General features: G+C 42.9%; 4 protein-coding genes across 6 annotated transcripts; all 4 read left to right on the top strand.

Annotated features, from left to right (window-relative positions):
- Window positions 1–433: 433 nt before the first annotated feature.
- LOC136748627 (androgen-dependent TFPI-regulating protein-like) lies at window positions 434–3,575 on the top strand. The gene is made up of 6 exons (XM_066702543.1): window positions 434–639; window positions 1,082–1,216; window positions 1,532–1,633; window positions 2,034–2,149; window positions 2,456–2,640; window positions 2,757–3,575. The coding sequence occupies exons 1-6, from the start codon at window positions 469–471 to the stop codon at window positions 2,807–2,809; spliced, it is 762 nt and encodes a 253-aa protein (XP_066558640.1). The 5' UTR covers window positions 434–468; the 3' UTR covers window positions 2,810–3,575.
- Window positions 3,576–4,077: 502 nt separating this feature from the next.
- Window positions 4,078–6,623, top strand: LOC136748626 (cleavage stimulation factor subunit 1). Of its 2 annotated transcripts, none has more exons than XM_066702541.1 (4): window positions 4,078–4,153; window positions 4,690–4,881; window positions 5,695–5,972; window positions 6,384–6,623. In XM_066702541.1, the coding sequence occupies exons 2-4, from the start codon at window positions 4,713–4,715 to the stop codon at window positions 6,606–6,608; spliced, it is 672 nt and encodes a 223-aa protein (XP_066558638.1). In that variant the 5' UTR covers window positions 4,078–4,153; window positions 4,690–4,712; the 3' UTR covers window positions 6,609–6,623. The 2 variants fall into 2 exon arrangements, with proteins under 2 accessions (XP_066558638.1, XP_066558639.1); XM_066702542.1 differs by lacking the exon at window positions 4,078–4,153 and adding an exon at window positions 4,195–4,465.
- A 7,496-nt stretch (window positions 6,624–14,119) lies between these two features.
- LOC136748625 (androgen-dependent TFPI-regulating protein-like) lies at window positions 14,120–17,261 on the top strand. Its single transcript, XM_066702540.1, has 6 exons — window positions 14,120–14,325; window positions 14,768–14,902; window positions 15,218–15,319; window positions 15,720–15,835; window positions 16,142–16,326; window positions 16,443–17,261. Exons 1-6 carry the CDS (start codon window positions 14,155–14,157, stop codon window positions 16,493–16,495), a joined length of 762 nt encoding a protein of 253 aa, XP_066558637.1. The 5' UTR covers window positions 14,120–14,154; the 3' UTR covers window positions 16,496–17,261.
- A 502-nt stretch (window positions 17,262–17,763) lies between these two features.
- cstf1 (cleavage stimulation factor, 3' pre-RNA, subunit 1) lies at window positions 17,764–22,893 on the top strand. Of its 2 annotated transcripts, none has more exons than XM_066702538.1 (6): window positions 17,764–17,839; window positions 18,376–18,567; window positions 19,381–19,658; window positions 20,070–20,267; window positions 21,290–21,680; window positions 21,781–22,893. In XM_066702538.1, exons 2-6 carry the CDS (start codon window positions 18,399–18,401, stop codon window positions 22,038–22,040), a joined length of 1,296 nt encoding a protein of 431 aa, XP_066558635.1. In that variant the 5' UTR covers window positions 17,764–17,839; window positions 18,376–18,398; the 3' UTR covers window positions 22,041–22,893. The 2 variants fall into 2 exon arrangements, with proteins under 2 accessions (XP_066558635.1, XP_066558636.1); XM_066702539.1 differs by lacking the exon at window positions 17,764–17,839 and adding an exon at window positions 17,895–18,151.
- The last annotated feature ends 1,808 nt before the right edge of the window (window positions 22,894–24,701 follow it).

Raw genomic sequence — 24,701 nt, 5'->3', positions numbered from 1 at the left:
AATAGATAATCAGTTAAATTGAAGTAAAATGCATTGTATGCAAATAAATGTAAGGCCTAGATAACTTAAAAATATACCTACCTAAAATAACCCTGGGTTGTCCAAGACTAAGTGCTAATCCGAGTCTGTGAAACTACAAATCAATGCAGGGGTGGCAGGCTCATTTTACCTTAGCTAGAAAAAACGAAAAGGGAAAGTACATGCCAGGATAATACAGTAACTCCCTTACATTAGACTGTTACATACATTGTCTAATAATCATCAGTGCCAGAATACAGCCACTTGCGCTATGAACCACGTCGTGCATGGGACACATATTAAAAACGCATATTACGCATGTAAAGAGTATGTGAACTGGTTTTTCACACGATATTTTTATGATTTGTATTGTTCAATTATGAAGACCCGTCAGCCCCCCCTGTGTATGTAAATCTGCAGTTGGTAGGGCTCGGACGCGGAAGTGCAAAGATGGCTGCATCCGTATCGCATCCTAAACCTTGGCATGGGATAATTCATCTGCTTATATTCGTTTGGTATATGTTCACACTTTGTTACAATTGCTCTCAACTAATCTCATCCAGGCATCCGGGCACGCAGTCGTACGGGGGTCGATGGAAGTACTTGACTTTCATCAATCTTGTAAGTTTTTGCATAAGCCAGTGCTGATCGGGGGCTTCGCTGTTTGCAGCTGCGCATGTAAATCCATTGAACTCTAAAACGACCGCTAACTTTTATTTATAAGTGAATGTTCAACTTGCAGATGCAAAGTGTTTTCTGTCATACGAGGCACTACTGGCACGGATTCATATTTTAGTTCAGCCAAAGGCATTGCAGTCTAGTGTGTCAGTTATCACAAGAACAGCTTTTCCAGTCATGGCAGAAGGAAGTCGCTACCATGCAGGCAGGGGTTTGAAGGTCATGTATGCCTACAGGCTTTGCAAAATAAAGTCAACGTTTTGCAACTTTAGGCTCCACCAGATCAAGTCAGGGAAGTAGATCGAGAGGATGCAATTAATGGCATACAGTAGATGTCATGGAGTAGTTTTAAGGACATCCAGTAGCTGTTTCTCTCTTCCTACAGGTTTTGCAGACTGTGTTCTTCGGTGTCTGTTTCGTGACTGATGTGACCCAGCTGTTCCCACTGAGGGTTGTCTCGTCCTTCCTCACCAAGCTGCGCAATGTGCTCTTCTCCGTGTTAGCTTTTCCCCTGGGCAGTGTGAGTCCTGAGCTGTCACCCCCTGTGATCTGTTGCGAGATGGAGTTTATTATGTCTCCGGCAGTTTTATGCATGAACAGTGCTATCTGAATTGCACAGACAGAGTAAAGAATTAGGACCGATGTTGTGTGTCCTGGATGAAAGGTAAATGGTTGTCTTGTGATAATGCAGTTGGAGGTAGAATAACTCCACCAGACTTACATTGGCCTAAATCATGTTGTACTCGTCCCCTTGGAAGGAAAATGGAAGTTTCCCCAAGTACTAAATTACTTTTCCCTCCTTGTACCTCCCGCTCTCCTCTGCTGATGTCCGCAGTTTGTTTTCCTGTCCTTCTGGTCGATCTATCTCTATGATCGAGAACTGGTCTACCCCAAGCGCCTTGATGACATTATTCCTGTCTGGCTCAACCATGCCCTGGTGAGTACTGATCTAGGGAACAGTACTGTAAAAAGCACAGTAATCTGCCTTTTAAATGCAGGGACAGAATGTAAATGTATTGCATATTAAATAAAGCCCCAAAAAAAGGGGAAAACATGCTTTTTGTTCATGGTTTATACTGTCCTTATACCTCTAAATAAAAATATAATGCTATGTTTAACACTTTACAGGGATGTTCTTTTGCAGCGGCTGGGGTATAATGTAATTGGTAGATTGGACTCTGATATGCGCTCCTTTTTATCAGATTTTTCCCCAGCCCTTCCCAGCAGCACAAGACACTATTGTGCAACAGATGTTCCATTCTGCATTGTCATTGCAGTACTAGGCCATTATTTCAGACTAGAAGCCTCCCATAATCTCCACCTCTCTCTCTGTGCAGCACACTGTGATCCTGCCCTTGGTCCTAGTCCAACTGTGTCTTCAGCCCCACCAGTACCCTTCCAGGAAGAAGGGCATTTTGGGCTTGGCTCTCTTCATTGCCCTCTACCTGGCCTGGTAGTACCCTTGTTTTAAATGTAGTATCCTACCAAATACTTATAGTAGCTTTCATGTCTGTTATGTTAAATGCGAGTCAACAAATAAAGGATTTGTTTTTACATGCTACATACGTGTAAATCTATAGAAAGTCAGAGGGATTTTGTGCTTGCGACCTAAAATCCTGCCTCAGCTATTGAAAACTCTGTGGTGAAGAAAATGTACTCACATTAGGTGTGGAAATGTGCAAAATGTGAGCTGTTTTTATCAAAGCAATTTATTAATGGTATGTCTTAAGTTTTAACCCTGACCTCCTTCCTGTGGCAGGGTGCTCTGGATTCACCATGTCTCGGGGATCTGGGTGTACCCCATCCTCGCTCACCTCAGTTCTGTTGGGTTTGTGGTCTTCTTGGCAGCCTCTGCAATCTCCCTGGCACCCCTGTACCTGCTGGGAGAGATGCTTAGCCACCTGCGCTGGGGTGGGGATCTTAATAAGCCTGTTCTGGCACCAGGTAAGAAAGCCAGTAGTAGCATAATGTTAATGCAATACTCATGAGCATTTTGCAAAGCGTAGCATTAATGGGTATGACATGTACAATGCATTCACTCATGTTCTCTATATTAACAGGCTCTTCTGGGTCAAAAGACTCAAAAAGGGGAAAGAAGAAAAAAAAGATTTAGGAGTTTCCCTGCATCAAAGCTCAATGCTCAGGGACCAGAGGGGCTCCTCGCCCTTGAATACTGAAAATCAGATGCCATTGCTCTGGGGAACTGAACACTATTCTGGACTGAGACTCTTGCCCTGGATGTGTCTTTTGTTGCTGAAGGACTACAGTCATCGGCCAGAGGAACAGAAACTCCTAACAAACTCAACACTGCAGCAGTTACAATTTAAGTTGAATATATATAATAGTACACACCTCTCCAAGGAAACATTTACACCTTCTGTGTTGACCTTTTATTTCATTTCTTTGTGCACCTGTTATATGAGTGATATAACTGCTTTGATTGTTTACATCTTTTTATATATTTTTTAACCATTTTAACCATATGAAGTATAATAGCAGGGTAAATACTCATGGAGCACATATATACAAAATCATATGAAAATGGAAATAATAAGCACTTTTTAAACATTTCAATGTAATTAATTAGTTTGAATTAGAAAAATCAGTTTTTATACTGCAGTAGTCAGAGTCATATTGCACATGGTTTTCTTTAACCTTCTTATCTACAAATTAACATTTTAATGTATGTTTGCATATATAATGTATGTATTCTGTACATTCACTCACTGTTAATTTATATAATGCATTGCAAGGCATAGGAATTTTGAAATGTAAAGCAGTTGGTTCACCCAGACCATTACATTAATTTTATATTTCACTTTAGCCCTCAGTCAATGTGCATTTTTTAATAAACAGAAATGCAATGTTCTGAAAAATGATATTGTGGTGTGAAGTTGGATTCTCTATTTTAAGGGTCATGGATTTTTAAGTCTTTTTAAAACAGTTTCTTCCATTAAATCAGTGCAAGTGTGAGAGAGTCTCTTAGAAGAAGAGGGGGGGGGTTCAAGTTTATCTTGGTTGAAAAGTAAAGGTTTAATTACTGAACTGTTTGATATTTTACTTCAAAACACATAATGGCTTTAATGTCCATTTCATCCCTTCAGTTGCAGGGAGATGGTAAGTGATGTGCTGTTCTCTGACAGGCTACATTTTGATAACACAGGAAAAACACTTGAAACATTTTTGTTTGAATAGTTAAACTTTATATTTGTATTACATGTTGTTTTAAGTTATGATGATTAAGTAGTCGCAATAAAGGACTGAAAATCTTGCTCCTCGGTAAACAAAGATATACAAATCAGATGAATTTGTACGTTTATAACTCGCACAACTCAAACAACAGATTTCTAGAGGGCGTGGTGTGCGACGTGAGGTTACAGCGTGACGTCACGACGCAGGGGTCACGTTCAGCGTGTGGAAACAGCGGCGGTCTGGGCATCTAGTGGAAAGTGCAGGGGTTAGTTTTATTCTATGTATTTTGTTTGCGTGTTTAATATGCTTTAAAAAAAACTATGTGCGCCGATTATATCCGTCGATGTCTTGATCCCAGTGAGAGAATATAACCGCAGTATTTTATAGCCACCGGAAGTGGAAATCACAATGAGTAGCTGCCTGTCTGTGTGCATTGCTGGCTAAGGGAAAGTTTGATCTTTGCGAGTGAGCGATTTATTCGGTGGCAGAGCAGCAGTCAACAAAGTTTCACTGAAGCTACTGCTTTGGCGAGTCGTGTTTTGTTTGCCACCGTATTGTTTAAGATCAACACATGTTTGTAAGTAGCCACGGGTCTAGTTGTAGCTGCTGTGTTTGCATTGCGTGGCTGCGACTGCTCCAGTTGAATCATGCTTTTGAATACATATTTATCTATCTGTAACACTAGCCCAGTTCATCTAAAGCTTTTACTGATTTGTATCGTCTTTATTTCATTGCCACACTGGGTGGCGTGAGGGTTTCTGTCGAGACGCACAATTGTAACCGGCGTGTTCAAACCTTCAGTTGACAGAGACTCGGAAGCGAAGATGTACCGACCCAAGGCGACCCTGAGAGACAGACAGCACCTGTACAAGCTGATCATCAGCCAGCTGCTGTACGATGGCTACACCAACATCGCCAACTGCCTGATCAATGAGGTCAAGCCCCAGACTGTGGTGTCGCCTTCAGAGCAGCTCCTGCAGCTCGCCAAGCTGGGTAAGACACTCTGCTGCTGTTAGATATTAGGGCTGAATGAGCAAGAATGACAAAATACTCTGCTCTTCACTTTTTTGGTTCAGTTTTATTGCACTTTTATACTTAAGATCACGCTGTTCAGCTGGCAAAGGAAGTGGGCCGTATATACACCGATCAGCCATCTCTCTCTCTCTCTCTCTCAATTCAAAATTGGTATTGCCAAAGCATCTACGATACAGGTGATGCATAAAGTCAATAAAGCTAATTTTGAATTTGAATTATATACAGCGATTATGACCACTGACAGGTGAAGTGAATAACACTGATAATCTCGTTATCATGGCACCTGTCAGTGGTTGGGATATATTAGGCAGCAAGTGAACATTTTGTCCTCAAAGTTGATGTGTTAGAAGCAGGAAAAATGGGCAAGCGTAAGGATCTGAGCGACTTTGACGAGGGCCAAATTGTAATGGCTGGACGACTGGGTCAGAGCATCTCCAAAACCGCAGCTCTTGTGGGGTGTTCCCGGTCTGCAGTGGTCAGTAACTATCAAAAGTGGTCCAAGGAAGGAAAAACGGTGAACCGGCGACAGGGTCATGGGCGGCCAAGGCTCACTGATGCACGTGGGGAGCGAAGGCTGCTTTGGCGTCAAAAGGGGGACCTACACAATATTAGGCAGTTGGCTGATCGGTGTGTGTGTATATATATATATATATATATATATATATATATATAGTTTTAAATCTAGCTTATTGTCTGAATGCTATTTGTGTGTTTGTGTTTGTGTGTGTGTGTGTGTGTGACTTACATTGTTTCATGTGCTGTGTGTGGCAGGGATGGAGAATGACGACAGTGCTGTACAGTATGCCATCGGGCGCTCGGACACGGTGGCACCGGGCACGGGTATCGATCTGGAGTTCGACGCTGATATGCAGACTATGTCCCCCGAGGCCTCAGAGTACGAGACCTGCTATGTCACCTCCCATAAGGGCCCCTGCCGCGTGGCCACCTACAGCCGGGACGGCCAGCTGATCGCCACGGGCTCCGCCGATGCCTCCATCAAAATACTGGACACCGAGCGCATGTTGGCCAAAAGTGCCATGCCAATAGAGGTGAGGGGGCTAGTGTATGGACATCTGTAAGAGTTTATTCTGTGAATGGTCATTGGTTATATTTCATAGGCAGAGATCTACCTTTTTGTATATTAATAAGTAGTATCTACATATCTGAGGTCATGTGATCCTTACCCTGCAGTTATTTGTGTTAAAGAAACCCAACATTTGTAGAGGCCAGCCATGTGATTCTTCGAGTTGCTCTTCTTAGCACTTGGTGTCACTGTTTCTCTTTGAGTCTTTTTCCTTCCAAAGTCAGGACTGAAAGAGAATAATAGAACAAAAGTGTATCTGCCATTCATTTAAATATGATTTTCAGTGTTCAAGCTTTCAGGTTTAACCATTTAAATGGTGAAAGAATCACAGTGTGAGCCCCTAATCTCAGCTTTGCCGGTCACTGCTGTATTCCAGGTGATGATGAACGAGACGGCCCAGCAGAACATGGAGAACCACCCTGTGATCCGCACGCTGTACGACCATGTGGACGAGGTCACCTGCCTGGCTTTCCACCCCACAGAGCAAATCCTGGCCTCGGGTTCCAGAGACTACACCCTCAAACTGTTTGACTACTCCAAGCCGTCGGCCAAGAGGGCCTTCAAGTACATACAGGTACATACACACACACCTGTGTTGTGAGCCCGATTCCCTTGCTCTGTATACACTATATAACAGCAGACACGTACTTTAAGACTGCTTTCCACAGTGTATTTATCAGGGTTGGCCCAGCTATGGTCAGACTGGCTGCCACAGTAGTCTTAATAGACGTCAGAGGAGCTTTTTCTCGAGTCACGTAGTTTGTACTGAAGTGAAAGTAGTTGGTCTCTGTGGTGTCTTCCTGTTTTGCTGCCACACTTTAACGCTTCAATGATATGCACAGGCACAAAAAAGTCACAGGAAAGTCATGTATGTGTGTTTCAGTTCATTTCTGGTGGAGGGTGGCTTTTTTTTTTTCCTCTCCCCCCCCGCCCCCCCCCTCCCACTCTCTCAATTGCTTCTCATATTATGATGTGTGTTATTAAGGCCTTGGCCCAATGAAGTGGTACAGAAGGGCTGGAGTAGGAGGGAAAGTAGGTCTTTAACCCCCGTACAAAAATCGCTGGGCTCGGGCTAACCTAAGAGAGGTAATTAGGTTTTGTGGGTGAAAGGGTCCATCTGGCTTTTTGGGCAGCAAACCCCATCTCACCATCCCTTCCCTCCACACTCCCACCCGGCCACCTTGCATAGCAGTCCCTTCTGTGTTAGCCCAGACTGGAGGAGAGCAGAGTGGGCAGTTGGGGGTGGCTGCAGCCTGTGGACGTTCTTGGAGGAGATTTGGTGGCGGTTGTTGCGGGTGGGGGGGGGGCAAAAAAATAAAGAAACTAGAAACGATCATTTTTTCCCTTCTTCTTCAATTGAATTTTATTATTTCTGCTCTGTGCCTGCTGTGGCTGCTGTGGCTCTGCGTGGGCGTAGAGAAGGGGACGTGTTTAGGACTGTACAGTTTGTCCCAGAGAGTGAGCGAGGGAGAGGAGAAAAAAACTAGAAATCACACCATCGATTGATTGATAGGTACATACACTCACCTAAAGGATTATTAGGAACACCTGTTCAATTTCTCATTAATGCAATTATCTAACCAACCAATCACATGGCAGTTGCTTCAATGCATTTAGGGGTGTGGTCCTGGTCAAGACAATCTCCTGAACTCCAAACTGAATGTCTGAATGGGAAAGAAAGGTGATTTAAGCAATTTTGAGCGTGGCATGGTTGTTGGTGCCAGACGGGCCGGTCTGAGTATTTCACAATCTGCTCAGTTACTGGGATTTTCACGCACAACCATTTCTAGGGTTTACAAAGAATGGTGTGAAAAGGGAAAAACATCCAGTATGCGGCAGTCCTGTGGGCGAAAATGCCTTGTTGATGCTAGAGGTCAGAGGAGAATGGGACGACTGATTCAAGCTGATAGAAGAGCAACTTTGACTGAAATAACCACTCGTTACAACCAAGGTATGCAGCAAAGCATTTGTGAAGCCACAACACGTACAACCTTGAGGCGGATGGGCTACAACAGCAGAAGACCCCACCGGGTACCACTCATCTCCACTACAAATAGGAAAAAGAGGCTACAATTTGCACAAGCTCACCAAAATTGGACAGTTGAAGACTGGAAAAATGTTGCCTGGTCTGATGAGTCTCGATTTCTGTTGAGACATTCAGATGGTAGAGTCAGAATTTGGCATGAACAGAATGAGAACATGGATCCATCATGCCTTGTTACCACTGTGCAGGCTGGTGGTGGTGGTGTAATGGTGTGGGGGATATTTTCTTGGCACACTTTAGGCCCCTTAGTGCCAATTGGGCATCGTTTAAATGCCACGGCCTACCTGAGCATTGTTTCTGACCATGTCCATCCCTTTATGACCACCATGTACCCATCCTCTGATGGCTACTTCCAGCAGGATAATGCACCATGTCACAAAGGTCGAATCATTTCAAATTGGTTTCTTGAACATGACAATGAGTTCACTGTACTAAACTGGCCCCCACAGTCACCAGATCTCAACCCAATAGAGCATATTTGGGATGTGGTGGAATGGGAGCTTCGTGCCCTGGATGTGCATCCCACAAATCTCCATCAACTGCAAGATGCTATCCTATCAATATGGGCCAACATTTCTAAAGAATGCTTTCAGCACCTTGTTGAATCAATGCCACGTAGAATTAAGGCAGTTCTGAAGGCGAAAGGGGGTCAAACACAGTATTAGTATGGTGTTCCTAATAATCCTTTAGGTGAGTGTATATGTAAACCCTGGAATCCAGAAGCAGACCCTCGTTTTTTGTGAATTATATTGGGATAGGGAAAAGAAGAACAAGACCAAGAAGATAAAAAGGAAGGAAATTAATAAATTAAAAAAAGACCCACATTGGCCTTATTAGTGAATTAACAGGAACTATTCGGAGCTGGATCTGAAAGTAAGGGCAAGAGGATCTACAGCTGCTTTGCAACCTCATATTTTAATGCCATGAAGAAGCCTGATGTTTAAGACTTAAGTTAAATGGCTGCTTAGATCATAACAGAAGCCTGGGACTTTATTAACTTTTTTAAGGACTTTGCCTTTTCTCTGCAACAGCATTACATTCCCTAGAAGCACATACATGTAAAGGATAGACAAAATAAACAACCACAAGATTTAACCCAGAGTCAAGTCCAGGACAGGAAAAAACCTATTCTTGATTATTAAAGCACGTCAGATCTTCTTATTATCCCTCAGCTATGAAAAGCCTTATCGTATTTTTATCCCATGTGTGTTAGACTAGCTCTTGGCAGTTTAACACGGCAGATTTATTTTTTTCTGAATGTAAACTGTTACAATCTTCTTTTTTTTATACCCCTTCTTATATTTCAGCTGTGTAGTAATATAATGTTCATGCTGGATGTTATGAATTTCTCTCTTGCCGAGTATCAAATTAGACAAGGAAATAAAACCGGCCGCAGTTGGCTGTAATCTGTATTTGGAGGATAATTGAGAATGGCTTGGTTTTTCCATCCCCCCCCATCCTTCCCCACACACCACCACCACCTTCCTTACTCTCTCTCTCTCTCTTTCTCTCTGTCTCTCTGTTTTTCTAATTAATGTGGCTTTTTGATAGCACCGCACTCATAAAGGCCTGTCTGTTTCCGTATCCTCTGCAATAAAGGATGGGATCGTTTTATTCATTCACCCCCACCCCCCCTTAGCTAAAATAAACACACACAAAACACACAACACCCATCCTCCCCTTTTCAGCACTGAAAACTGGCAGATCCTCAGTGGGTCTCCTCATCGGTCAGAAATGGCCCTAACTCCAGTGGCCCATGGCATCATTCCTCTGGTCTGTGACTCCTGACAGTGCAGAGATTCAGTAGCACTCATTCTTTGTGTTATGTCTTTAGGAAGGACTGACTGTAGTAGCCAGTTAGAACAATATAACAAGAGGCAGGTGAATAAATAGGTGAACTACAGTACTTAAAAACACACGTTCATACACATTTCACCCCAATCCAGTTAAATAGCCTGGAGACATAATAAGTACATATTTTCTATTAATGTTTTCTATAATGGATTTTCACTTTAATTGATTACACGAACACACAAACGCATACATATATACATACACCGATCAGCCATAACATTATGACCACTGACAGGTGAAGTGAATAACACTGATAATCTCATTATCATGGCACCTGTCAGTGGGTGGGATATATTAGGCAGCAAGTGAACATTTTGTCCTCAAAGTTCATGTGTTAGAAGCAGGAAAAATGGGCAAGTGTAAGGATCTGAGCAACTTTGACAAGGGCCAAATTGTGATAGCTAGACAACTGGGTCAGAGCATCTCCAAAACTGCAGCTCTTGTGGGGTGTTCCCGGTCTGCAGTGGTCAGTACCTATCAAAAGTGGTCCAAGGAAGGAAAAGCGGGAAACCAGCGACAGGATCATGGGCGGCCAAGGCTCCTTGATGCACGAGGGGAGCGAAGGCTGCCCCGTGTAGTCTGATCCAACAGACGAGCTACTGTAGCTCAGATTGCTGAAAAAAATTATACTGGTTCTGATAGAAAGGTGTCAGAACACACAGTGCATTGCAGTTTGTTGCATATGGGGCTGCGTAGCCGCAGACCAGTCAGGGTGCCCATGCTGACCCCTGTCCACTGTCGAAAGCGCCTACAATGGGCACGTGAGCATCAGAACTGGACCACGGAGCAATGGAAGAAGGTGGCCTGGTCTGATGAATCACAATTTCAAGGTGTTGACTTGGCCTCCAAATTCCCCAGATCTCAATCCAATCGAGCATCTGTGGGATGTGCTGGACAAACAAGTCCGATCCATGGAGGCCCCACCTCGCAACTTACGGTCACGTTTGCCTCGGGGGCTCGGGAACAGGGGACCCAAATGCAGTGCTGGATCACGGGATGGTCGGACAGGCGTGGGTTGGGTACCAGCGGAACAGGGCAATGGAGGCTAAGCAGGGGCACGGAGGAACAGGGCTCAGAATTGTAGTGGGGACTGACAAAACTTCACCCTGAGTGAAGGCAGTGAGGGGTTTATAAAGGGGAACAGGAACCAGGCTTGGGAGGTGCAGGGCGAATGGGAACAGAGGGATGGAACAGGAGTGCACATGGGTGACCGGAATGTTAATTTACAGTGAAGAAAGCAGGGAGAAGGCAGGGAAATGGCGGCCCCTAGTGGGGATAGAGGGGGAGCGCTAGGGGACCATGACACTTACAGGACTTAAAGGATCTGCTGCTAACGTCTTGGTGCCAGATACCACAGCACACCTTCAGAGGTCTAGTGGAGTCCATGCCTCGACGGGTCAGGGCTGTTTTGGTGTCAAAAGGTGGACCTACACAATATTAGGCAGGTGGTCATAATGTTATGGCTGATCGGTGTATATCATTTATTTTGTGTGTCCCAGCTCTGCCTCCCAAGGCACTAGCATCTGGCATAAAAGGCACCTGGCCTGGGTTGAAGCCTGGCTCTTGCAGTTCAGGCTGAGTGTGTCTGTGTAGGATGCTGATGTTAAGTCTTTCTCGCCTGGTGCGATCATTGCTCCTCTCTATTTACCTGCTCGGTTACATCACTTTGGGCAAAACGCACCGATGAACAGAGAGCAACAATTAAAGTGCACTTCACAGCAAAGTCGCCCTTCACAGTGAAACATTTGGTAACCTTAAAACAGACCTGTTCCTACGCACTGTGAGCCTCATCTGCATACAAATACGCCATTTGCCTACAAAACATTGACAGGAAGTTTATTAACTATAAAATAAGAGCTGCCTCCCAAACTGGGGGGGTGTACCCAAAATCTCCCGAGTGTGGTGTCTAAACCCTCGTTGTGAGTGCAGTTGCTCCTAGAGAAAGGCGAAGTTTCCATTTACATTTTAATGAAGTGCATGTTTCCATTCATGCCTTGGTAATAGGATTATTTCTGCGGTTCCAATGTGGATTTACTATTTATTGCATTTCGACCTACAATACTTGGGTGCCAGTTTGAAGCCTTCAAAGACTGAAGGAATTCACAAGTGCCAGGACAGACACTAAAGGAGTCTGAGCTTGCCAATTCAGAAAACTCAACAAATATTCAATATTAAATGTCAAATTACCCACAAAAAAATGATCTTTCTCTGAAATTAATAGTTAACCAGAGACACGATATGAGTAGGCTATATATGTCAAATATTTGAATGTGCTTACATGTTAGCTTACTCATAAATAATAAATAAACCATAATTTTCTCCTGCTGAGTAATTTTTTTTTAATGAATATAACAAATAGGTCTCCAGAAATGTAGACCTATGATTGCTAAAATACAAAAAAACAGCTAACCAAAGAAAACAACAACAACAAGAAAAACAACAACAACTGCACACACAATAAACAAAATGTATCTGCTTTTGAAAAATCTATTTTGAAAAGGATCGGGTCTGTGTGGGAAGAAAGCTTCATTGTCTTTTTTATTATTACCATATACATGCTTAACAGCCATGGGGCAATACACTGTGGACCTTTGAAAAAAAACTATTAAATTCCCATAAGTAATGGATCAGTTAATCCATCCCCTGCAGAAATAATTCTAACCATTAGTTAACCGTGTCAGTAAACAAATTGTTCTAATATTTTTTTAGCTGATGCACTCCTGAGCACCCCGGTTACCAAGGCAACTGAGGGCTTTTACTGGCTTTTGCCCGTTAAATGGCAAGGCTTGTGTTGGCATGGCAACTGGAGACTCCTCTCCTCCTATAGGATGTTCAGCCGAGTTTTGGCCGTTCCTGAGTTTCTGACACATGCATCCCTCCAGTGTTACTCCAGGGAAAACAACAAACCGATAACAATTTTCATTTTCATGTTGAGGCAAGATCAGATGCATGTACTGTATATGTACAGTTACTGGCACTATGCAAACAGGGCCCACTTGTTTTGTATTCATGTATGTCTGATCTACATGCTGTGTGTCTGGGTTTTGGTGAGGTGATGTGGCAGGCTTGATCTCCCTTTACCAGCTCAGAAATAAGTATATAGGTGAGATGGGGAGCCATAAGTAGCTGATGGGCATTTGGCACAGATGAGGACAACAGAGCCTGACCATCTCATAGGGAGAAAGTTTGGAGCACATGAAGGAACGAGCAGCTTGGAGCTCAGTGTGTCTGAAGCCACAATTCCTGTGAGACTGCCATATGATTGCTGCTTCGAGAGGCTGGTGTGAGAGACATGGTGTGCTCTTATGCATTGCTGCCCCCTGCTGCTCTGAGTGCTGCTCTCATGTGGTTGTGTCCTTTTCAAAAAGAAGTATAGTTCAAGCATGTTTGCTGTTTCACTCTCATACAAATGTCATATTCTATCCCTGGACAACGTGACCAAGACTTTCTGTATGCTAAATACCTAAATGCCATCAATACTCAAGCATGCATTGATACATATTGCTCTGTGAAATGGGGAAATCAATGGCAAAGTATTATTATTATTATTATTATTATTATTATTATTATTATTATTATTATTATTATTAATAATAATAATAATAATAATAATAATAATAATAATAATAATTTTATGATTGCAGTTTATGGAATAATTCATTTCTATTTAACATTAGTCCTAATTCTACATTAGCCATAAGTGATCAAATTAAAGATGAACACAGTGTGAAACATTGAAATATTGACACATACCGTAGGTAGTAATTTTGTATTTACAATAAATAGATAATCAGTTAAATTGAAGTAAAATGCATTGTATGCAAATAAATGTAAGGCCTAGATAACTTAAAAATATACCTACCTAAAATAACCCTGGGTTGTCCAAGACTAAGTGCTAATCCGAGTCTGTGAAACTACAAATCAATGCAGGGGTGGCAGGCTCATTTTACCTTAGCTAGAAAAAACGAAAAGGGAAAGTACATGCCAGGATAATACAGTAACTCCCTTACATTAGACTGTTACATACATTGTCTAATAATCATCAGTGCCAGAATACAGCCACTTGCGCTATGAACCACGTCGTGCATGGGACACATATTAAAAACGCATATTACGCATGTAAAGAGTATGTGAACTGGTTTTTCACACGATATTTTTATGATTTGTATTGTTCAATTATGAAGACCCGTCAGCCCCCCCTGTGTATGTAAATCTGCAGTTGGTAGGGCTCGGACGCGGAAGTGCAAAGATGGCTGCATCCGTATCGCATCCTAAACCTTGGCATGGGATAATTCATCTGCTTATATTCGTTTGGTATATGTTCACACTTTGTTACAATTGCTCTCAACTAATCTCATCCAGGCATCCGGGCACGCAGTCGTACGGGGGTCGATGGAAGTACTTGACTTTCATCAATCTTGTAAGTTTTTGCATAAGCCAGTGCTGATCGGGGGCTTCGCTGTTTGCAGCTGCGCATGTAAATCCATTGAACTCTAAAACGACCGCTAACTTTTATTTATAAGTGAATGTTCAACTTGCAGATGCAAAGTGTTTTCTGTCATACGAGGCACTACTGGCACGGATTCATATTTTAGTTCAGCCAAAGGCATTGCAGTCTAGTGTGTCAGTTATCACAAGAACAGCTTTTCCAGTCATGGCAGAAGGAAGTCGCTACCATGCAGGCAGGGGTTTGAAGGTCATGTATGCCTACAGGCTTTGCAAAATAAAGTCAACGTTTTGCAACTTTAGGCTCCACCAGATCAAGTCAGGGAAGTAGATCGAGAGGATGCAATTAATGGCATACAGTAGATGTCATGGAGTAGTTTTAAGGACATCCAGTAGCTGTTTCTCTCTTCCTACAGGTTTTGCAGACTGTGTTCTTCGGTGTCTGTTTCGTGACTGATGTGACCCAGCTGTTCCCACTGAGGGTTGTCTCGTCCTTCCTCACCAAGCTGCGCAATGTGCTCTTCTCCGTGTTAGCTTTTCCCCTGGGCAGTGTGAGTCCTGAGCTGTCACCCCCTGTGATCTGTTGCGAGATGGAGTTTATTATGTCTCCGGCAGTTTTATGCATGAACAGTGCTATCTGAATTGCACAGACAGAGTAAAGAATTAGGACCGATGTTGTGTGTCCTGGATGAAAGGTAAATGGTTGTCTTGTGATAATGCAGTTGGAGGTAGAATAACTCCACCAGACTTACATTGGCCTAAATCATGTTGTACTCGTCCCCTTGGAAGGAAAATGGAAGTTTCCCCAAGTACTAAATTACTTTTCCCTCCTTGTACCTCCCGCTCTCCTCTGCTGATGTCCGCAGTTTGTTTTCCTGTCCTTCTGGTCGATCTATCTCTATGATCGAGAACTGGTCTACCCCAAGCGCCTTGATGACATTATTCCTGTCTGGCTCAACCATGCCCTGGTGAGTACTGATCTAGGGAACAGTACTGTAAAAAGCACAGTAATCTGCCTTTTAAATGCAGGGACAGAATGTAAATGTATTGCATATTAAATAAAGCCCCAAAAAAAGGGGAAAACATGCTTTTTGTTCATGGTTTATACTGTCCTTATACCTCTAAATAAAAATATAATGCTATGTTTAACACTTTACAGGGATGTTCTTTTGCAGCGGCTGGGGTATAATGTAATTGGTAGATTGGACTCTGATATGCGCTCCTTTTTATCAGATTTTTCCCCAGCCCTTCCCAGCAGCACAAGACACTATTGTGCAACAGATGTTCCATTCTGCATTGTCATTGCAGTACTAGGCCATTATTTCAGACTAGAAGCCTCCCATAATCTCCACCTCTCTCTCTGTGCAGCACACTGTGATCCTGCCCTTGGTCCTAGTCCAACTGTGTCTTCAGCCCCACCAGTACCCTTCCAGGAAGAAGGGCATTTTGGGCTTGGCTCTCTTCATTGCCCTCTACCTGGCCTGGTAGTACCCTTGTTTTAAATGTAGTATCCTACCAAATACTTATAGTAGCTTTCATGTCTGTTATGTTAAATGCGAGTCAACAAATAAAGGATTTGTTTTTACATGCTACATACGTGTAAATCTATAGAAAGTCAGAGGGATTTTGTGCTTGCGACCTAAAATCCTGCCTCAGCTATTGAAAACTCTGTGGTGAAGAAAATGTACTCACATTAGGTGTGGAAATGTGCAAAATGTGAGCTGTTTTTATCAAAGCAATTTATTAATGGTATGTCTTAAGTTTTAACCCTGACCTCCTTCCTGTGGCAGGGTGCTCTGGATTCACCATGTCTCGGGGATCTGGGTGTACCCCATCCTCGCTCACCTCAGTTCTGTTGGGTTTGTGGTCTTCTTGGCAGCCTCTGCAATCTCCCTGGCACCCCTGTACCTGCTGGGAGAGATGCTTAGCCACCTGCGCTGGGGTGGGGATCTTAATAAGCCTGTTCTGGCACCAGGTAAGAAAGCCAGTAGTAGCATAATGTTAATGCAATACTCATGAGCATTTTGCAAAGCGTAGCATTAATGGGTATGACATGTACAATGCATTCACTCATGTTCTCTATATTAACAGGCTCTTCTGGGTCAAAAGACTCAAAAAGGGGAAAGAAGAAAAAAAAGATTTAGGAGTTTCCCTGCATCAAAGCTCAATGCTCAGGGACCAGAGGGGCTCCTCGCCCTTGAATACTGAAAATCAGATGCCATTGCTCTGGGGAACTGAACACTATTCTGGACTGAGACTCTTGCCCTGGATGTGTCTTTTGTTGCTGAAGGACTACAGTCATCGGCCAGAGGAACAGAAACTCCTAACAAACTCAACACTGCAGCAGTTACAATTTAAGTTGAATATATATAATAGTACACACCTCTCCAAGGAAACATTTACACCTTCTGTGTTGACCTTTTATTTCATTTCTTTGTGCACCTGTTATATGAGTGATATAACTGCTTTGATTGTTTACATCTTTTTATATATTTTTTAACCATTTTAACCATATGAAGTATAATAGCAGGGTAAATACTCATGGAGCACATATATACAAAATCATATGAAAATGGAAATAATAAGCACTTTTTAAACATTTCAATGTAATTAATTAGTTTGAATTAGAAAAATCAGTTTTTATACTGCAGTAGTCAGAGTCATATTGCACATGGTTTTCTTTAACCTTCTTATCTACAAATTAACATTTTAATGTATGTTTGCATATATAATGTATGTATTCTGTACATTCACTCACTGTTAATTTATATAATGCATTGCAAGGCATAGGAATTTTGAAATGTAAAGCAGTTGGTTCACCCAGACCATTACATTAATTTTATATTTCACTTTAGCCCTCAGTCAATGTGCATTTTTTAATAAACAGAAATGCAATGTTCTGAAAAATGATATTGTGGTGTGAAGTTGGATTCTCTATTTTAAGGGTCATGGATTTTTAAGTCTTTTTAAAACAGTTTCTTCCATTAAATCAGTGCAAGTGTGAGAGAGTCTCTTAGAAGAAGAGGGGGGGGGTTCAAGTTTATCTTGGTTGAAAAGTAAAGGTTTAATTACTGAACTGTTTGATATTTTACTTCAAAACACATAATGGCTTTAATGTCCATTTCATCCCTTCAGTTGCAGGGAGATGGTAAGTGATGTGCTGTTCTCTGACAGGCTACATTTTGATAACACAGGAAAAACACTTGAAACATTTTTGTTTGAATAGTTAAACTTTATATTTGTATTACATGTTGTTTTAAGTTATGATGATTAAGTAGTCGCAATAAAGGACTGAAAATCTTGCTCCTCGGTAAACAAAGATATACAAATCAGATGAATTTGTACGTTTATAACTCGCACAACTCAAACAACAGATTTCTAGAGGGCGTGGTGTGCGACGTGAGGTTACAGCGTGACGTCACGACGCAGGGGTCACGTTCAGCGTGTGGAAACAGCGGCGGTCTGGGCATCTAGTGGAAAGTGCAGGGGTTAGTTTTATTCTATGTATTTTGTTTGCGTGTTTAATATGCTTTAAAAAAAACTATGTGCGCCGATTATATCCGTCGATGTCTTGATCCCAGTGAGAGAATATAACCGCAGTATTTTATAGCCACCGGAAGTGGAAATCACAATGAGTAGCTGCCTGTCTGTGTGCATTGCTGGCTAAGGGAAAGTTTGATCTTTGCGAGTGAGCGATTTATTCGGTGGCAGAGCAGCAGTCAACAAAGTTTCACTGAAGCTACTGCTTTGGCGAGTCGTGTTTTGTTTGCCACCGTATTGTTTAAGATCAACACATGTTTGTAAGTAGCCACGGGTCTAGTTGTAGCTGCTGTGTTTGCATTGCGTGGCTGCGACTGCTCCAGTTGAATCATGCTTTTGAATACATATTTATCTATCTGTAACACTAGCCCAGTTCATCTAAAGCTTTTACTGATTTGTATCGTCTTTATTTCATTGCCACACTGGGTGGCGTGAGGGTTTCTGTCGAGACGCACAATTGTAACCGGCGTGTTCAAACCTTCAGTTGACAGAGACTCGGAAGCGAAGATGTACCGACCCAAGGCGACCCTGAGAGACAGACAGCACCTGTACAAGCTGATCATCAGCCAGCTGCTGTACGATGGCTACACCAACATCGCCAACTGCCTGATCAATGAGGTCAAGCCCCAGACTGTGGTGTCGCCTTCAGAGCAGCTCCTGCAGCTCGCCAAGCTGGGTAAGACACTCTGCTGCTGTTAGATATTAGGGCTGAATGAGCAAGAATGACAAAATACTCTGCTCTTCACTTTTTTGGTTCAGTTTTATTGCACTTTTATACTTAAGATCACGCTGTTCAGCTGGCAAAGGAAGTGGGCCGTATATACACCGATCAGCCATCTCTCTCTCTCTCTCTCTCAATTCAAAATTGGTATTGCCAAAGCATCTACGATACAGGTGATGCATAAAGTCAATAAAGCTAATTTTGAATTTGAATTATATACAGCGATTATGACCACTGACAGGTGAAGTGAATAACACTGATAATCTCGTTATCATGGCACCTGTCAGTGGTTGGGATATATTAGGCAGCAAGTGAACATTTTGTCCTCAAAGTTGATGTGTTAGAAGCAGGAAAAATGGGCAAGCGTAAGGATCTGAGCGACTTTGACGAGGGCCAAATTGTAATGGCTGGACGACTGGGTCAGAGCATCTCCAAAACCGCAGCTCTTGTGGGGTGTTCCCGGTCTGCAGTGGTCAGTAACTATCAAAAGTGGTCCAAGGAAGGAAAAACGGTGAACCGGCGACAGGGTCATGGGCGGCCAAGGCTCACTGATGCACGTGGGGAGCGAAGGCTGCTTTGGCGTCAAAAGGGGGACCTACACAATATTAGGCAGTTGGCTGATCGGTGTGTGTGTATATATATATATATATATATATATATATATATATAGTTTTAAATCTAGCTTATTGTCTGAATGCTATTTGTGTGTTTGTGTTTGTGTGTGTGTGTGTGTGTGACTTACATTGTTTCATGTGCTGTGTGTGGCAGGGATGGAGAATGACGACAGTGCTGTACAGTATGCCATCGGGCGCTCGGACACGGTGGCACCGGGCACGGGTATCGATCTGGAGTTCGACGCTGATATGCAGACTATGTCCCCCGAGGCCTCAGAGTACGAGACCTGCTATGTCACCTCCCATAAGGGCCCCTGCCGCGTGGCCACCTACAGCCGGGACGGCCAGCTGATCGCCACGGGCTCCGCCGATGCCTCCATCAAAATACTGGACACCGAGCGCATGTTGGCCAAAAGTGCCATGCCAATAGAGGTGAGGGGGCTAGTGTATGGACATCTGTAAGAGTTTATTCTGTGAATGGTCATTGGTTATATTTCATAGGCAGAGATCTACCTTTTTGTATATTAATAAGTAGTATCTACATATCTGAGGTCATGTGATCCTTACCCTGCAGTTATTTGTGTTAAAGAAACCCAACATTTGTAGAGGCCAGCCATGTGATTCTTCGAGTTGCTCTTCTTAGCACTTGGTGTCACTGTTTCTCTTTGAGTCTTTTTCCTTCCAAAGTCAGGACTGAAAGAGAATAATAGAACAAAAGTGTATCTGCCATTCATTTAAATATGATTTTCAGTGTTCAAGCTTTCAGGTTTAACCATTTAAATGGTGAAAGAATCACAGTGTGAGCCCCTAATCTCAGCTTTGCCGGTCACTGCTGTATTCCAGGTGATGATGAACGAGACGGCCCAGCAGAACATGGAGAACCACCCTGTGATCCGCACGCTGTACGACCATGTGGACGAGGTCACCTGCCTGGCTTTCCACCCCACAGAGCAAATCCTGGCCTCGGGTTCCAGAGACTACACCCTCAAACTGTTTGACTACTCCAAGCCGTCGGCCAAGAGGGCCTTCAAGTACATACAGGTACATACACACACACCTGTGTTGTGAGCCCGATTCCCTTGCTCTGTATACACTATATAACAGCAGACACGTACTTTAAGACTGCTTTCCACAGTGTATTTATCAGGGTTGGCCCAGCTATGGTCAGACTGGCTGCCACAGTAGTCTTAATAGACGTCAGAGGAGCTTTTTCTCGAGTCACGTAGTTTGTACTGAAGTGAAAGTAGTTGGTCTCTGTGGTGTCTTCCTGTTTTGCTGCCACACTTTAACGCTTCAATGATATGCACAGGCACAAAAAAGTCACAGGAAAGTCATGTATGTGTGTTTCAGTTCATTTCTGGTGGAGGGTGGCTTTTTTTTTTTCCTCTCCCCCCCCGCCCCCCCCCTCCCACTCTCTCAATTGCTTCTCATATTATGATGTGTGTTATTAAGGCCTTGGCCCAATGAAGTGGTACCATGGAACGCTGCTAGAGGTCATACGAATGCATGGAAACCTTTTTAATTCTGTGCGTCCAGTTTAAGGGAATTTGAATTTTTCATTTTGTTAGCTTAGCACAGTTGCTGGAAGCAAACGCTGACTCTCAAAAGCCAGCTAATATATCTTTTAAATGGTAAAAGTCTGTGTAGGTAGCTCATTTGTACATTTAAGTATTTTCTACGAGTCTCTACAAAATGTAAAGTATTTTGATGAATGTTTAAACATATTTTTCTTTTGGAACTATCTCACATTTCATCAGCTGTGATGCGATCAGCGCAAGGATACGCTTGCTGTGCACGAATGAAAACACAGAGTGCAGGCAGAACCGAAAGTAGTCTCTAAATTAAGAAGTGTGTGGAAACTGATTTCTTACAATTACCAGTAAATTAATTTATTGAACTATTTATTTACTATGTATAGTAAAGCTTTTGAGTATTTAAAAGTTCTGTTAGCCGGCTTTTGAGAGTCAGCGTTTTGCGACCATTAGCTTCCAGCAGTTGTTCTCAGAACCATTCGTTGCTGTCCAAATAAACGTCTTGTCCTTCTCCTGTGGCTCTGTCTCAAGGAAGCGGAGATGCTGCGCTCCATCTCCTTCCACCCGTCCGGGGACTTTCTGCTGGTGGGCACCCAGCACCCCACCCTGCGGCTGTACGACGTCAACACCTTCCAGTGCTACGTGTCGTCCAACCCCCGCGACCAGCACACCGACACCATCTCAGGCGTCAGCTACAACCCCACAGCCAACAGCTACGTCACCTGCAGCAAAGACGGCAGCATCAAGCTCTGGGACGGCGTGTCCAACCGCTGCGTGGTCACCTTCGACAAGGCGCACGATGGCGCCGAGGTCTGCTCCGCCATCTTCTCCAAGAACTCCAAGTATATCCTGTCCAGCGGCAAGGACTCGGTGGCCAAGCTGTGGGAGATCTCCACTGGCCGCACGCTGGTCAAGTACACAGGTGAGCAAGAGCCTGATTGGCTGTCTCTTGAAGTCCGCAGCGTCTGACTAGCAGGTGTCGATCTTTGTGTAACCGTCCTGTCCCCCCCCCCCCTCTGCAGGCGCCGGTCTGAGCGGGCGGCAGATGCATCGCACCCAGGCGGTCTTCAACCACACAGAGGATTACGTGCTGCTGCCGGACGAGAGGACCATCAGCCTGTGCTGCTGGGACTCGCGCTCGGCCGAGAGGAAGAACCTGCTCTCCCTGGGGCACAACAACATTGTGCGCTGCATTGTGCACTCGCCCACCAACCCCGGTTTCATGACCTGCAGCGACGATTTCCGCGCTCGCTTCTGGTACCGCCGGACCACCACGGACTGAAACGGGTATCCCCCCTGTGCCCGTAGCCCATCCTAGACCTGAACTGCCACCTTTTTTACACCCACATACCTGAATACCTCAGCGTTGTGCAGTAAGGCCAAGTTCCTTCCAAGAGAATGGCAACCAAGTTACAGTTTAAGATGAGAAGCGATTTTATTTTATTTTATTTTAGTTTTTTTTTAATAACATTTTCACAAATTTAAATGATACACTTGAGTGACTGATTGTTTTTTTGTTTCCTCCATTTTATAGTTTAAATGCCTTACTACTTCATGTCACCTTTTCATGCGATGCTACAATGTATGGTTATATAGGGCTGTTATTCCAGAAATGTGAAAATACAACCACGTCCAGGATTTGTCTGAACCTGTCTGGACTCTTGTATGTTGGGTTTCTGTTCATTCTCTGTTTGGAGAACGAGCCGTGTAATCTGACATCTGTCTGTGCTGAAAGCAGGGTTTTCTTTAAATCTGTTGTCTGTCTGGACAGTTATTGTCGCTGGATAACAGTGGATCTTTCCTTAAGCTGTTGATTGTGAAGGAGAATAGCGTTTACCGATACACTGAAAGAAATTCTCCGTGGAGAACATCAGTCTGAATTTAAGGAGGAAGTCACATTTAGACTTTTGATTCATGTTGTTTCTCTTGGTTTGAAGGACAGATTCATTCATATCAGGATTTGTACAGATTTTTTTTTTTTAAAGGTACACCGTAAGTTGAGAGACCTGTCATTTTCGTTCGGTTTTAATTTGACATTGACATACGATAACAGGTTTCCATCACGTCATTCAGTGTGTCTGGAGATTTGAGATGTGATGTACATGTTTTTATTAAAGAATTTAATTTCTTTTTAAGATTGAATCGTTGTCGTCATTATGCTGTTCGCGTCAAGGAAAAGTGCTCCCCAGAGAAAGTCTTAGTCTTTTGAACCGCTTCATACTTCCGTAATTCAAACAGCAGACAGTTTGTGAACGGTGTTCAGAATCTCTCTCTCCCTTCATGGAACCCTGTATCAGAGAAGTGAACCAGTTCTTATTCTTCTTATTCTACAGCACAATAGAAAAGGGTCGGCCATCTCTGTGCAATTCTTATCTCGTGTACTTGGTAGTGTGAGCCACAGCTGCGTATGTTGGCTCATTATCTGTCAAGACCACACAACCGCTTTCCTGAAAAGATGTCAGCAGCCCCTGGTGTCCAAATAGGACTCCTAGAACATCATCACTTTCTGTGTTTGTGAACAGGATCTGAGTAGGCTGTCATGTTGTGCTGCAGTACAGGCTGTTGAGCTATTTCTCTCTTAATTGTTTTTTGTTTTTTTAATTTTAAACAAGGTTTAGTGACAGTACTTGGGCCTGTTATATAGAATGTGCTTAAAATAAAAACAGGATCCAGCTTGTTCTTCCATCCACTCAAAGCATAGTTCCTTAAAGTTGTTGTTAACTTTGTGTTAGCATTTATCTTCTGCAAAGTGTATTTATTGTATGATTTGTTAATTCTTGGCATAAGTTTACAATGCTTATTACTCACCATTCTAAAATTCTTGCTCCTAACTTGATCTGAATGCATTCATTAGCATGCAGATTGTGTCTGTTGAATTAAGCAGATACATCTAAATATGCAAATGGAGGAAAGGAAATTTCCATTGATTTCCACATTAATGGTCCACGAGGAGGTAAACAATTTGTATGTTCTGTGTTTTTGGTTGAGTAAGGCCTTTGTTTTTAGAAGATCTGTTTTCCTTGAAATCACTTGGAGGTTCTCCTTTTCTTTCTAGGTCGCATTCCCTGGTAGCAGCAGCAGGGGGAGCTGTTTGGGGATCTGAGAGTGTACACAGGGACATTTTTGGAAATTTCGTTTTTCAAAAATGAATTTCCGATTCTATGTAGGTTTATCCAGGGAGTGGCTAACAAGGATGGGAATTTATTTTTTTAAAGAAGAGAGAGAAATTAAGTAAATGCAGATTTTTACTTTTGTTTTTAAATCTAAATAACATAAACTTGGATAAGGGTGTCTGCCAAGAAATGAAAATAATAATAATAATAATAATAATAAACTATACTACATATACAAAACAATAGAAAGGGTTGCAACATCACTAGAAAAACCCTTCATGTTGCCAAGAAATTCTACTTCTTTTATGTGTTTAGTAGTAAGGTTGACAGTGTCTAAATTAAAGTAGTTGACTTCTTTCAGTCATGTATCATAGTCCATGCGTTGGGGGGAAACATTCTTGGGCGGCTGTGCTCATTACCACATTGAACCATTACCAGTAACATCACACCTTCTTCCTCCATTTCCTGTTTAGCACAAACCTCAATCTCTGATGCATCTCTGCTTTTGTCTGTGACCAGACTGTTGAAAAGCTCTTCAGCACACGAATTGATCACTGCCTGTGGAGAGCGTTAGAATTACAAACCTCTGAATCAAGTTACAGGATGATGACACTTTCACAATGTATTAATATATAATATGTGTTTTGTGTATGTGTGTGTGTGCGGTCTTTTTCCATTTTGTTAAAATATAAATCACTGAGATAACTATCGGACATTGCAGTTTTAAGTGTATTAATCTAGCTAGATGTGCACTAGTAGTGAATATGACTGAGGCAAGCACTTCACAACCCACACAACTATGTGTTAACCACCATTTTGCCGTCTTTCTC

Source organism: Amia ocellicauda, chromosome 4 (genome assembly GCF_036373705.1).
Source record: "Amia ocellicauda isolate fAmiCal2 chromosome 4, fAmiCal2.hap1, whole genome shotgun sequence".
NCBI classification, from domain to species: Eukaryota; Metazoa; Chordata; class Actinopteri; order Amiiformes; family Amiidae; genus Amia; species Amia ocellicauda.
Note: the sequence above shows the minus strand (reverse complement) of the source record. Positions and strands in the feature narration are given on the sequence as shown.

What these genes read in the sequence shown, in the direction of transcription:
- cstf1 (XM_066702538.1), top strand. Translation starts at nt 18,399, where the DNA reads ATGTACCGACCCAAGGCGACCCTGAGAGACAGACAGCACCTGTACAAG. An exon ending in AAAGTGCCATGCCAATAGAG is followed by an intron (nt 19,659 to 20,069) that starts GTGAGGGGGCTA and finishes GCTGTATTCCAG; the next exon opens with GTGATGATGAACGAGACGGC. An exon ending in CACGCTGGTCAAGTACACAG is followed by an intron (nt 21,681 to 21,780) that starts GTGAGCAAGAGC and finishes CCCCCTCTGCAG; the next exon opens with GCGCCGGTCTGAGCGGGCGG.
- LOC136748625 (XM_066702540.1), top strand. Translation starts at nt 14,155, where the DNA reads ATGGCTGCATCCGTATCGCATCCTAAACCTTGGCATGGGATAATTCAT. An exon ending in ACTTGACTTTCATCAATCTT is followed by an intron (nt 14,326 to 14,767) that starts GTAAGTTTTTGC and finishes CTCTTCCTACAG; the next exon opens with GTTTTGCAGACTGTGTTCTT. An exon ending in TAAGCCTGTTCTGGCACCAG is followed by an intron (nt 16,327 to 16,442) that starts GTAAGAAAGCCA and finishes CTATATTAACAG; the next exon opens with GCTCTTCTGGGTCAAAAGAC.
- LOC136748626 (XM_066702541.1), top strand. Translation starts at nt 4,713, where the DNA reads ATGTACCGACCCAAGGCGACCCTGAGAGACAGACAGCACCTGTACAAG. An exon ending in CCTGCAGCTCGCCAAGCTGG is followed by an intron (nt 4,882 to 5,694) that starts GTAAGACACTCT and finishes TGTGTGTGGCAG; the next exon opens with GGATGGAGAATGACGACAGT. An exon ending in AAAGTGCCATGCCAATAGAG is followed by an intron (nt 5,973 to 6,383) that starts GTGAGGGGGCTA and finishes GCTGTATTCCAG; the next exon opens with GTGATGATGAACGAGACGGC.
- LOC136748627 (XM_066702543.1), top strand. Translation starts at nt 469, where the DNA reads ATGGCTGCATCCGTATCGCATCCTAAACCTTGGCATGGGATAATTCAT. An exon ending in TAGCTTTTCCCCTGGGCAGT is followed by an intron (nt 1,217 to 1,531) that starts GTGAGTCCTGAG and finishes TGATGTCCGCAG; the next exon opens with TTTGTTTTCCTGTCCTTCTG. An exon ending in ATTGCCCTCTACCTGGCCTG is followed by an intron (nt 2,150 to 2,455) that starts GTAGTACCCTTG and finishes TTCCTGTGGCAG; the next exon opens with GGTGCTCTGGATTCACCATG.